General features: G+C 34.7%; 1 protein-coding gene across 5 annotated transcripts in view; it reads right to left on the reverse strand.

Annotated features, from left to right (window-relative positions):
• The window catches only part of DCUN1D5 (defective in cullin neddylation 1 domain containing 5), a 30,733-nt gene extending 17,882 nt beyond the window's left edge, over positions 1-12,851 (reverse strand). Inside the window, exons 1-4 of one of the 5 annotated variants that reach the window (XM_002708545.6) lie at positions 12,470-12,851; positions 10,309-10,400; positions 5,441-5,511; positions 4,958-5,049 (exon numbers count right to left, since the gene is read on the reverse strand). In XM_002708545.6, coding sequence (XP_002708591.1) covers positions 4,958-5,049; positions 5,441-5,511; positions 10,309-10,400; positions 12,470-12,555 — 341 coding nt within the window. In that variant the 5' untranslated portion in view covers positions 12,556-12,851. The remainder of the gene's footprint in view (positions 1-4,957; positions 5,050-5,440; positions 5,512-10,308; positions 10,401-12,469) is intronic. The other 4 variants (XM_051820275.3, XM_070077487.2, XM_051820291.3 and 1 more) reach the window with 4 other exon arrangements.
• Positions 12,852-13,585: the final 734 nt, after the last annotated feature.

Here is a 13,585-nt window from a genome sequence, read left to right on the forward strand (position 1 = left end):
CAGAGTTTCAAAATCACTGTCATAAAATGACACAGTGCCTGGCACATAGAAAACACTCCAAAAAATATTTGCTAAATAAAAGTACCACTAAGTAGGTGATATATTCATTTATTATAAATGTAACAAAACTCCTATGTGGAGGAAGGTTAATGGGAAACTATAAATCAAACAAAGTCATAAAGCACAGTGACTTAGAAGTCACTAAGGAGATCAGAATCCAAGAAAATCACAATACTTTCCAAATATTTTCCATTCCATGGATACAAATAGCAATAATTTTACTTATGTGACCTCAACAAGCTTAAGACAGAGAAAGTGAAGCAAAGAACAAAGTTTCAAGTCAAACAAACTTTAGTCACAATTTCAACTTCTCCATTTAAAGCCATGGAGCTTTAAGCAATTTCCTTTATTGTGTGCAGCCTGTTTCCTCATTTTTAAAAAAGACAGCAACAATAATAACAAATTCAAAGAACAACCAAAAAGATTAAATAAGAATACATGTGTCAAAAGCTAATTATTAGCACAGTTCTTTGCTTGATACACTCCTTTTGAAGCAAACAGATTAAAAATCACCTGTATCACCTCTGTCCAAACTGTTATCACACCATTCCTAATAGTCTACACAATCTGAGCAGAGAAATAATCCAACTGGCAATTATGGTTTCCTCTTAGAGAAAAGTCGAAAAAAAAAGTAGGAGCTTCTATATTTATTATCAATATCATGAAGACAGAATGAGGGGCTGATGTTGTGTCATAGCAGGTTAAGCCACTGCCTAACATTAGCATTCCCTCTCAGAGTGCCAGTTCAAGTCCCAGATGCTCTGATTCTTTTTCAGTTTCTTGCTAATGTGCCTGGGAAAGCAGTGCATGATAGCCTATTTGCTTGGGTTTCTGCCACCCATGTATGAGACCCAGATGGAGTTCTGGGCTCCTCCCTTTGTCCAGGCTGACCCAGCTTTGGCCACTGTGGCCATTTAAGGAGTGAACCAGCAGACAGAAGATCTCTCTCACCCTCTTTTTCTCTCCCCTCTCTCCCTCTGTCACTCTGCCTTTCAAATAAATAAATAAATCTTTGAAACAAAAATGCCCTGATTGGAAAATCAATTAAAAACACATCAAAAGACTGAATGAATTTAGTGAAAACAGTGAACATACCCAGTCACTGACACCAACACAGATTTTACGTTCCAAAATAAACTCAGGAAAATTAATAACAGTACCCAATTACTTGGAAAATCTATAAGAGTATTTCCTCTAAACTAAAAAGAAATCATATTTAAAGAGTACCACAGAAAGCAAGAGAGTTTTTGAATGACAACCAAATAAAATCTCACAGATTTTAGGGAACACTCTCCAAGATCGCTGCGGTTAAAAGGGGAAGAAATGGTTTTAAATTTCAACATCAGGACTTGGAAATTAATTTCCTGGTATTGTTAAACATCTGATTACCAAGGGAGGCTTTCAAATTTCTGCTTCACTCAAAATGGAAAGGCTTCCTTATGTATTAGATCTAAGTGAGATTCTCTTCTTAATCAGTAAATCCCAAAGTGTGCTATGACACACTAATATGTAATGTAAATAATTTAATTACAAAGTTTTGGATTTAGCAATTCCTCTAAATCAGGTTGATCAAGCAAAGCAATACAGTCTACATATAATAGTATCTGGAAATGCGGATAAAGGTCATTTTAAAATTGATGAGATGACCCTAGAGAAAGCAGAGGGGAAGGAAGCTAATAGTGTTTAGTAGTTGGGCCTCAAATGCTAAATCAATGACAATCCATACCACATACTCTATAGCATCCCATCTACTACGCTCTTCTACCCCATCAAAACAAACAAACAAAAAAAAGGACATGTGGCCTGTTTCCCATTCTCCCCTTAAAGAAAGTCAAGCCAGACCATTTTAACCTCCAAAGTCCAGGACTCCATAAGGACACCACAAGATGTACAATTTGTAATAAACTGGAAGGCAGTTTAGTCACCATGACTGCTATCAGATGCTAGCCTCTCGCCTCTTTCATTATCATGTTCAAGTACGGTTCCTTTCAAGGGTGTATGCTCACAGTTTTCTAATAAACCCTTGCTTCAACACCAAACTTTCAGAAAAGATAAGAGATAGCTACACGAAGAGAAAGATCCATAACCACTGATAACAATGCAAAATTTTGTGTGCAGCAAGTAGTATATGTGCATTTTAATGGGGGACAAGATCCACAATTTATCTAAGATTCTCAGAAGAGCCTATGACCTTTAAACATTAATAATATAACCAAAAATCTTTCATGATTTCTGTGCTCAAAAATATCTGATTTAAATGCTACACCTATAAAGATTTCCATATGTACTTAGCTAAAATTAATTTTTATATATAATTTATATATATATACAATTTATATTTCTCCTCCAGCAATTGCCATGTTCTACATAGATTATTACAATACTGTAATGTCTTCTCTGATCTACCATAACATAACTAAGAGGTGAAAGCTGTGTCTTAATGCCTCATTGTGTCATCAGTAAGTGGCACAGTACCCTGTATTGTTATAGGTATTTCATATAATTATAAAATTATATATACTTTTCAGGGAAATATGACTACTAAACAAAGATAAAAACTACTTGCAGCAAAATATCTATAGAGGATACAGGAATTTCATGTTCCAGAAGCTAATCAAATGGCCAATCTAATTACATATGAATTCATACCCACAAACTCTTTAACACATTAGAGCTAATTACATTATAGAAAGCCTGTATAGATAGCCCTGAATGTAAAGTACTCTGGAAAGTGTAAAGCATTACATCATACAGACTTTAATTAATCACGATTATTACTGCCCCCTATCCTTGACAGTAGTATAACTACTAAATCACTTCTATTCTTTAGTATAGTTCTACGAAAGTTTTCTGCATGTTAAAATTAATTAATTGAAACAGGTAACTATATTAAGATGATTTACAGATCATCAGATGCCAAGTTAAACTCGAAAAATAAGAAAATATAGAAGGGAAATTAAGACTGTGAAGTTTTATAATTTATGACTGTATTTATAAAACCGAATGTACTAGATTTTAAAAGAAAGACATACCAATTCTTTTGTTTCTCTTAGTTTAAATTTTAAACTACCTTATTCTTAGAAAGGTCTCCACAAGAAGATTCAGGTAATAACAAACCTCAGTCAACTGAGGGAAGATACTTTGTACTTCTTACAGCAATTAAGAGCATAGAAAAAAACAACAATTTTCTCAGTCAAAAGTGCTTGTTTATTTGAGTAGCTTTGACGTTTCACGGAATATTGTTATTGGAAGATGGACAAAGGACAACAAATGCAAGAAAGAGAAACTCTGGTGCAAATTTGAGTACTGAATAATTGATTTTACTTTGTATAGTGAAGTTCCTGCAGGAAAGCTGTGTTAATAAAAACCATCCCATGAACAACTCAATTTCTGTTCTTGTACTCAAAACTATATATTAATTATTCAAGAATGTTAGAAATGTTCTGTGTTTACATATTTTTGTTATATAAGCTCTTTATAATTTATCAATTTGCACAAAAACATTAATAAGAAACTTTTGGTTTATAAATATGCAACCATTTGTTAGCAAGAATACTTCTAACAATACACAAAAAGTAGAATGAAAAAGCACTTAAAATGCCAAGTAAAATATCTTACACTTAAGCCACGCTACAACTATTATAAAATAGCTCAAAGAATTTCAGAATCAAAGTATTTAAGTTGTATTTTATGACAACTAGATGTATGATGAAATTCAGCACTGGTTATAAATAGTATGATTTAAAAAGTTAACGATGGTTCTTTATTTATAAAGAATATTAATTCATATACAAAAGAATATGAATAATGAATACTTATAATCAGAAAATTAAAATTCTAGATCCTAATTCCTCAACTATGGAACTCTGCCAAATATTTTCATAACCTCTCTGAGTCTGATTTTTTTTTTATAAATAATGGAAGCAGAATGGTTGATTTCATATTAAATTCTAAAAATTATGATTTGGGTCATATGAGCAAAGTTTAGACTCAAAAAATAAAGTATGTACATGTAATTGTTCATTTACAAAGAGAATTACTAAGCATTAGACATTGAAAATTAAAAAATAAAATTTAAGTACCATAAACAAATATACTTTAAAAATATGTACATAAGGACAAGCAAACAAGAAGTAAAAGCATAATCACAAGAAACCACATGGCTAATTAAATCCCAGTTTTGGCTTATAATCTTAGAGATTATTTCCTCTATTTTAAAATGTTGATAACTGGTAATACCCTGCATGAACATTCAGAACATGACATAATATTACGTTACATAATTACTCACTGATTCTGAAAGTAAACATACTTTACTCTGAAAAGCCACAATCAAATTACTTTAGAAGCAGTTCTATAACTTATGAAAATGTTCAAAGGCAGTATCCTAAACTGAATATATGCAACTATAAAATGCCTAAGGAATGCATGGGAGCCATACAACATTTCTACTTTTGTTCTTTATGAGATACATTTGGCAAAAAAAGAAATCATAAAAGTATCTTGTAGCTAAATATTCAAATAGATTAGAGGTGAGAGAGGAAGGTCCCGAGCTACTGTCCAACTAACAAACTTCCATTCAGGGCAGGAAAGTCTTTGTTACTCAAACGACCAGGGAATAAATAGCTCTGGTCAGGGACTTCTAATTCACTCACCAAGAGAATCAATGAATTTTAATAGGGCTACACTGAGGTTCATTCTTATAGAATATGAAAAATGGGGCAACTATTCATTTGCCAAGACCACATAATTTTGTCAATCAGTAAACTAATTGTTATAGATTAAACCCATTTAATTATTTTAAGGTGAAACCTTATTCCTGGAAATTATGAAGCACAAAATATCAATTAAGATCTTCAAAAGGCCATCAAATTTGTTTTTTAAAAAAATTTCTTACTGTAATGAAGTCATTCCCTTTAACCATTCTTCCTTGGTAAAAAATCCCATGCTTTCAGCCTCCAATTTCCACGCTAAAACTAACATAATAATCTGGAAAGAACAGAACATAAAGGATAGGGGAAAAGTCAGCATAGAGATAATCATGTCTATATTTATCATGGAGAGCATTTTTATACAACTATTTCCATCCTTCAACTACTAAAGAGTACAACCTCTGAAGTTATTAACGATAAAGAAATTGAAATGTGCTAATTTTTCAAAAGGTAGTTTATGAAGGTAGATCTTTTTTATTGTATTACCAGAGACATTTGTAGCAAGAAACTCTTGCCCAACTTAAACTATTTAAAACTACCATACTGCAAATTTATAATATTAAATATGAAAAAAGTCTTCATACAACATTAAAGTGTTTCAATTTTTACAAACTTATGAATATGATAAAGCCCATTTATATTCCATTCTACTTAGAAATAAAACATACATTTTCAGGTTCAACACCAATGTCTTCACAAAATTTTTCCATTCCTTCTGGCCCTACAACTTCATCAGGACCTTCAAAAACAAAAATAATTCATATATTTTGTTATTTAATATCAACATAAAATATAAGTCAATATCTAAAGGCAACCATGAATACATCATATTTTGCAAATAACTAAATTTGAATTTTGGAAGAGCTTACATAAATATAAATAATCACTACAAGATTTAATCTCTTTAAGTATTCACTGAATACTGCGTTACAATATAAAATTAAAGAAATTTTAAAAAAGCAGTAAACAATGCATTACTATCAACTACTACTTTGTATAAAACTTGAAAACATTTACTGAGCATGTATGCTGAATAAAAATGCTGGCAATGCAGGAATAGAAAGCGTAAGGCTGGAAATTCTTAATCTACCAGAATATATCAGAACCAATGCACAATTCAATATAGTCATCAGAAAGAGAATATCTGTCTACTTAGTAAACCAGATCATTCATTACCCTTTTGAAGTATGTTCAAATTTAACTTTATTCTTGAATTACTTTATAAAAATAACTTATGGAAATTACTATATGTACAGAAAGAGATATTTTCCTTACATACTGGTTCTAAAACAGAACAGCAAGGCATTAGTTATGTCACCTTAATGTAGAAGCATGAAAGTTCAATTTCTCAACTAGTTTATATTTCTCATTTGTCCAAAAATAATGGTATTTAACTCCTCCTTTACCTTACTCCCTAGGCACTAAGTATCATCATACATCAGCTCCCACATATTTTGCTTTCAGACTTCCAAAATACAGTAATTAAATCATTGCTAGGTCTTTTTTGTGACTGCACATACACAAAAAAACAAATTTTATAGTAATATGAACTATGACACAAGTGTTTTTACTATAATAGGAATATAGAACGGAAATAATATTGTTAAAGTAGCCAAGAAAAGCTTCTATTTTCCTTTCCTAAGGACTAAAATCACTTCAGCTTTATAAACCATAGACTAAGTCAATACTGCTCAGATGGATTTCATAGTACCACAATTAGGTTATAAGTGAAATATAAAGCCAATATCCTATAGTTTTTCTTAATAAAATAGTAACAGCTGTACAGAATGAAGTCAATCCATTCTTGCTGCCTGAGATGAGATCCAGAATTTTGCTAGAATTATGTCAATACATAATACCCAAAAACTATCTTAATTTTTTGTGTAAAATGGTGTCATTAGGTTTAAGTAAGTACTAACAATGTATTGAGACGTTAAGAGGTTAAGGGGATGGTAGTTATAGGGCCCTTTGCTTCCTACTAAATATTGGGAGAATGGTTTTGATGAGAATGAGTTAACTTTGTAATTTAAAAAGTATACATATACAACAAGTTGATTAAAAACATAACTGAATGTGCAGCCTTAGATAAAGTTGGAAAAAAACAAAAATCAGCTAAAAATTTAATGGAAGAAAACAAAGAGTGTTTTTAAACCAAAAGAATGGACACTACATTTTTCTAACACAAAATGAACCTTGTCCTCAAAGTTGCCATTAGCAATTAGAAAAGAAAGCTGAAGAGTTACAGTCAAAAAACATAAAACATAGCCCACCCTCCTTCCCAAAACTGGGGGATTCGTTAATGATTAGTGATTCAAATTCAATTAGAATGAATTCAAATTAAGTTATATAAACATATATAACATATATATGACAGAAACAGATAGTCTATAAACATCAATTGAATTTCTTTAATTAAATATTAACAGATCTAAAGCAAGGTCTATTCCACTGGTCGTTCCTGACTACATAATGTTAACTGTATTTTTGAACTATGTCTTTCCAATAAAACTACTTCTTTGGTAAAACCTCTAGGGCTGAGTATAATAAATTCTTCCACGTAACTAGGTTTTGTGTAAAATGGAAATTATTTAGTTTACTCCACTAGTTAAATTCACTCAACCAGTTGCACAAGGTATCAGGACTATGCAACTCTAAACGTTTTTTAAAAATTCTTTATGAGACCTTAAAAACACCCTTTCTGAAACGTTCTATGGTTCTTCTTACAATAGGCCGAGTATACAGCTGGCCTTCCACATCCAGGTATTTGACTGACCACAGGTGGAAAATATTCAGGAAAAACAAAATTATACCTATACTAAACAAGTACAGACATTTTTCTAGCTATTATTCCTTAAATAATAAGGCATTACAATTATTTACATAGCATTTATATTGGATTAGGTATTGCAAGTAATCTAGAGATAATTTTAAATTAAAACAAACACTATATCATCTTATAAAAGGAACCTGAGCATCTGTAGGGCTTGGTATCCTCAGGGGTCCTGGAACCAATACCCCACAAATATCAAAGAATGATTATGTTATTGAATCCTTGTTAATTTAAATGCATGAGCAGTCTTATGAAAGGCCAAAACCACCAGTCTTATGACACAGCTAATACAATTTTCAAAACTAAATGAAAACAAACACCATCAATTTCCCCATTTCTTTATGACCACAAAGAAATGTTCCCAGCCATATCTACAAGGCCTAATGCCATACCAGTCATAAGAGATGCTGGGAGGTGGGAGTGAGGATGGGGAAGATTTGCTCAGTAACACAATACCTCCAACATGAGTAACAGAGTGGTTGTTAATTTTGAAAAATATTGTAAAAAGCAATCAGTAAATTTGACACTGAGCTAGCCATATACCAAGTACAGTGCTAAGGGCTTTACATTTCAGTAGGCATAACTGTCTCCATTTTAGCAAAGGACAGCTCCATGTTAAAACAGAACAGTTACTGTTCATTTTACAACCAACTGGTTGCTCGTATCAATTGGGTTTCTGCTCAGTGTCTGCAAAGTGGTCTTCCCTATTTACTCTATATGAAAGTCCATTCAATCCTTCCCTCCTCTCTATCCCTGAACCTCTTCATTCTTACTACTTGTGTAACCCTCTACAATGTGTAATTATCCAGTCTACGTGTCTGTTTACTGGCTATCTTCCTCACTGGAAGCCAAGTACCCTGAGGGTAGGGATCTTGTCTAACTTGTTCACTACTTTTAACACATAGCATGGTGCCTGACTCATAATGAATCCTTGAATATTTATTGAATGAATCATTGAAGGAAAAACAGGTAAGTTAACTTCAAGTTCACATACTAACATTTTCTTAGCAAAAATGAAAATTAGCTATTTACATGTTTAAAAAAGTATTTAAAAGCATGGGTTGGATCATGGCTCTGTCACTTTATAACCTTGGGCCAATTAATTTAATCTTCAGTTTTCTCATTTATAAGATGGGAATAGCATCAACTGCTTAACAGAATGGTCTTATATAGAAAAATTATATACTTAGCACAATTCCTGGAATAACAGCAATAATTATTACATCAGTTATTTTAAAAAATGCACCTAAAGGAAATGTTCAATTAGAATCTAATGTCACTCAGTAAAGTTCATAGGAGAAATAAAACAAGTGAGCATGAAAGAAAAAAAATTACTCATTATTGCTATGTTATCTAGCAACAATGTTAAGTAAAAATAGTATCTTTTGCTTCTGTAGCATGCATACCAGTAAAACTGGCATTGTGAATAATGGGTCAGCATTTTAAATGGAGGTCAGTACGAAAGTGAATTTGCTGCAATTAAATTGGGTTAGTGGTTGTCTTGGGATGCCAATAATAGCATTTTTTTCTGGTCTAGAAAGAATTCTTTTTTCTTCTACAAAACAATTTTTATATTATGCTTTTGGGATCATTCAGCTGATCCCAGTAGTGAAGTTACTGCCTCACTTTAAAAACAGTCTCAATTTTCATAGTTAGTCTATACTTCAAGTTCAGAGTACACTTGAAACCTTAACTTGGATTAGCAGTAGATATAAAATAACAACAACAAACAGGGAAGCAAATAAGAAAAAGAAACAGGAAAAAGGAAAAGCAAAAACAAATTCTTAAAATCAGCATCTCTAGAAGACCAAACCCATTCTAAGAGGAAAAAAAAAATACCCTATATGCTTATTAAAAAGTTAATAGTAAGTGGGAAACAAGAGATCTTTTTTCATGTATTTGCTTAACTCTTCAGATTTATGTTGGGTTAGCTTTGACTTTTTCCTCCATGCTAAGGTCTTGCCTGGAGCTTTTCATCTACCACTTAAAGAATTTAGCTGAAATAACCTGGCTTCTCCAAGTAGCTTCCCTTGACACTTTCAATGCTGGGTTATACAAGGAGACTTCAAAAAGTTCTTTGAAAATGGAATTAAGTTTATTTTTGGGCAATTTTTTTGGAAATCTATGTAATTCATTTTACATATTTCTCATGAGCTCTTTGAAGACCTACCCCTCCTATATTCTATTAACTCCTACAGTATATCTTTGTAAAATAGTATTTATCATAAGGTATTAATATCAAGCTATTTGGTTTCTAATATTGTATCTTGAGGATAAATAATCTTTAAAGGGTCTGCCAATGCAATGATATACAATATATTTGAGATTTAAATGTTATACTGTATCTCCCCAAAGTTTCAAAAAATGTTTAATTCAGAAAAAACTTTAAAAAATATTACATAGAAAAACGTTTCATGTACTTTGTTTTCCAGAATACTGCTTTAGTCAACAGATATAAATTAATAAGTGAATCTGTCTCTGTTGACACATTCATCCTTCCACTAAATAAATACAGAATATATATTTAAAGAAATATCAGTCTGAACCGACACCAAATTCCTAGCCTACCCACAATCCTCAGCCTTGCTCTGATCCCAGCACAGCACTAAGACATAGCAGGCCTGTAATAAACAATTTGTTAAATGAATGAACCAAAAAAAATTTTTAAAGCATATGACTGGTATCTTCTTACATTAATTTCATTACCTGCATACTCATAAAACCAAGCCAGGCACTTCTTGCTTGAAAAATGTTCCTCTCCACTTATTAGTCTAGCAGGGGGTTGGGATCTGCAATAGCTTAGAAAACACACAAATGCCTAAGATTTTTATTAAGTCTCAATTCTTAGTGAAAAACTAAGTTCAATAAGAACTACCGCAATTCAAAGTAAACAAAATATTTTTAGACGTTGACATTATAGGGAAAAAAAACTGAAGTACTTCCAATTCAGTAGTCTAAATGTAAAAATTTATGGATAACAACCCCAAATGCTGCTTTGCTCACTATAAAATTCTAAAATATCAACTGAAATTATCTCCCAAAATTGCAAAAGACTACACAAAGAAGTTCAACCTAAGTCTCGAGGCAGGATTGTTAGTTGGGAAAGTGTAAAATCTATATTCTGTTTCTGCTACTGATTCATATGGAAATCATATTTGTATATAACAGGTATACATTTGAAAACAAAATCTTACAAAGTATATTTAGATACTTGACCAATATTTCAAAATAAAAAGATACATTAAGAATTGTTCATTTATCATCTACTAAGCTAAAATAAACATTTAAAGATAAAAATGACATAGGACCTACAGGTATACTAAATTCCATAGACTGAGAAAAAATACAAAACAAAACAAAAACTCTAAAAGTTAATGTAAGTCTCAATAATTCAGCCAAAGCTACTTAATCTCAGACAAAATCATTTTCAACACTTTTTGATGAAATCATTAAAAGTTGATTAATTCCAAAGTGGCCTGTAGGATTTCATGCACTTTAGAGTACCTTGAAATTCAAATAATTACACTATCACAATGATACAGAAATGAAATTGAGTAATATGTCAAAGAAGTATACATAATAAAAAAAAATCGAGAGACAAAGTATATCCTGAGTTCTAGTAACATTGCCAGCTCAGCTAATCTAATGTTTGGTTTAAATAATTTTGACACTTTATACACTCAAGATGGTCACAAATTAAGAGTAACTAAAAAACTAATTTGTTTCACAAAAATATGAGCTCATGGAGCCTTCATATAAAATTCATATAAAAATTCTCTAGACCAAGAGGTGTAAGAAAATTGTGTCACATTAAACGGCCTCAGAAATACTCCTTGGTCTCCTTTGCCAAAACACAGTAATAATGAAGGAAAAAGTCAATCAATGGCGAAAAGGAAGGTGAAGACTGGATTAAGTTACCTACCTCACACTTTAAGCAGCAGATCTCTCTGTAAGAGAAGCTCTGTTATTTCCTCCTTGTAATGCTGGCTACTGTCTTCTTTGAATGGTGGCATCTGACATTGTTACATCAGGTGTCAACCATTGATACAAAGACTCCCAAAGGAAATAAAAACCAACAACGTCCAGTCCACCTCTCATTTCTAAATTGCAATGCTTCTTTTTGCAGCATGCGGTGTTGCTGTGAGGCCCCAAGGATATGCTATCATGCAAAGAGCTGTAACTCCAGTTCACCGAGCATGGTGTACAACAGCTCCCAAATTACTAATACTGATACCAAGAACTAACACTGTGCTGAATGTTAGAGAACAAAAAGCATTCTGGGTGTTTCCAAGCCTGCACACGAGGACTTGGAATAGACGGAGGCATTACGTTTCCAGAAAATGAGGTCCCTACCATATGAAAGGCCTGCAGCTCAGATGGTCTCCGTTAGGGCTTCGAATACTACATCTGGAGGCCAATTTTAGCCTAAGAGTTCCTTCCTACCGTCCCCAAAGCAGTTGTCAAGCCAAGAATTCCTCACGCTCTTTTCTTCCACGCTACAAAGAAATTCTGAAAGCGACCCTTTACTTCCACGTCTATTAAAAAGCTGAGGGTGGGATGAAGGGAGTGCGGGGCAGGGGAACGAGCGGAGCTTACAGATGCATCTGTTTCCCCCACCTCCAGGGCAGGCACCCCCTAATGCTGGAGACTGCCCCGGGCTCTCCGTGAACGCCGGGGCACACACACGAGCGAGCACGAGGTCGGTTCCGGCGCGGACTCCCGGTGTTCTGCACCTACCGCCTGGCTGGAAAAGGGGGCCTCACCCCTCTCCAGCCCGAGACCGGGAGGCCGGGCCCGACTCCCTTTCTTCCAGCTGCCCAGCAAAGGAGGAAGAAGGAAAGCTTGAAGGAAAGGGTGGAAGTGGTACCTGGAGATTTTACACTTTTTGAGGCCTCCGTCTTCTGCTATTGCCGCTGCCACCCCAGAGGATTTTCTCTTCTTCTTCACCGGCATCTTCCGCCCTCCCTGGCAGGGTGGGCAGGGGAGCCGGGGAAGGGGGTCGATGTCTGCTGGAGGCCCCTCAGCGCTGGCACTTCGTTCCCAAATACAGCAGCAAGCGGAGGGGCAGAGTCGTCAGGCTGGCCCGGCTCGGCCCCGCACGGCGGCCGTGCGTTCCCAGGTCTCCTGCTCTTTTTTCTTCGCTGGGACAGGGGTGGCTCCTCGCCGGTGGCCACTGCGGGTCGGTCTCGCCGAGAGGAAATAACGCGTACAGCGCGGCACCTCCGCCAGTCACAGGGAGCAAGCGGCTCAGCCTGACCCGGATGCGAATCCCTTATATTCGGAAGTGACGCGTGCGCGCGGGTTGCCGGAAGGGGTGTGGCTCTAGTTGACCCAGGTTAGCCGCAGGGGCGGTGGGTTCCTGCTGTCTAACCGAGGAAAAGGTAGAAGTCCTGCTTTGTGCCGGAATTACTGCAAACAAAACTTAGTATCCTGGCCTTTCTCTTCCACCCCCACCTTGGTGTTAGTAGTCACCACCGAGAATGTTTTATGAAACGAATATTCTGCAACTGGCGTTAAAAATATTCTGAAGAACTAGACCAGGTTTCACTCCTGAGCTCTTCCAAACGGTAATCTTATCGTTAGTGTTCCCGCATTTAAACGCATTGTCAGTGTCTAGCATATTTTCTTCAGGGACCTGTGATTGGCCTCTAGCTCCTTCCCCCCCCGTCCCCCACTTCTCAACCTCTGCTAGCCACTGTGTCCCGCAGTGAAGTTTAACTGCACAATTTTTACTTATACAGAACTCACCTCTCGGAAGAGAGATAGTAGATGATTGCTGACTGAGTAGCAAGGAATTTACCGGACAGCAAACAGCAAAATCTAAACTGTCAGGAAGTCTTCGAGACGTGTGACCCGGATTCTGCAGCAAATTAATAGGAAGAGAGGATAAGGATTTAAAGGATATAGCGATGATTTTTAATATGATTTTTATTGAATATTGATTCAAGCCAACAATTCATATAGCATTTTGAGACAACTGGAC

The sequence above is a fragment of the Oryctolagus cuniculus genome, chromosome 1 (assembly GCF_051225735.1).
Source record: "Oryctolagus cuniculus isolate XC-2025 breed Fujian yellow rabbit chromosome 1, ASM5122573v1, whole genome shotgun sequence".
NCBI classification, from domain to species: domain Eukaryota; kingdom Metazoa; phylum Chordata; class Mammalia; order Lagomorpha; family Leporidae; genus Oryctolagus; species Oryctolagus cuniculus.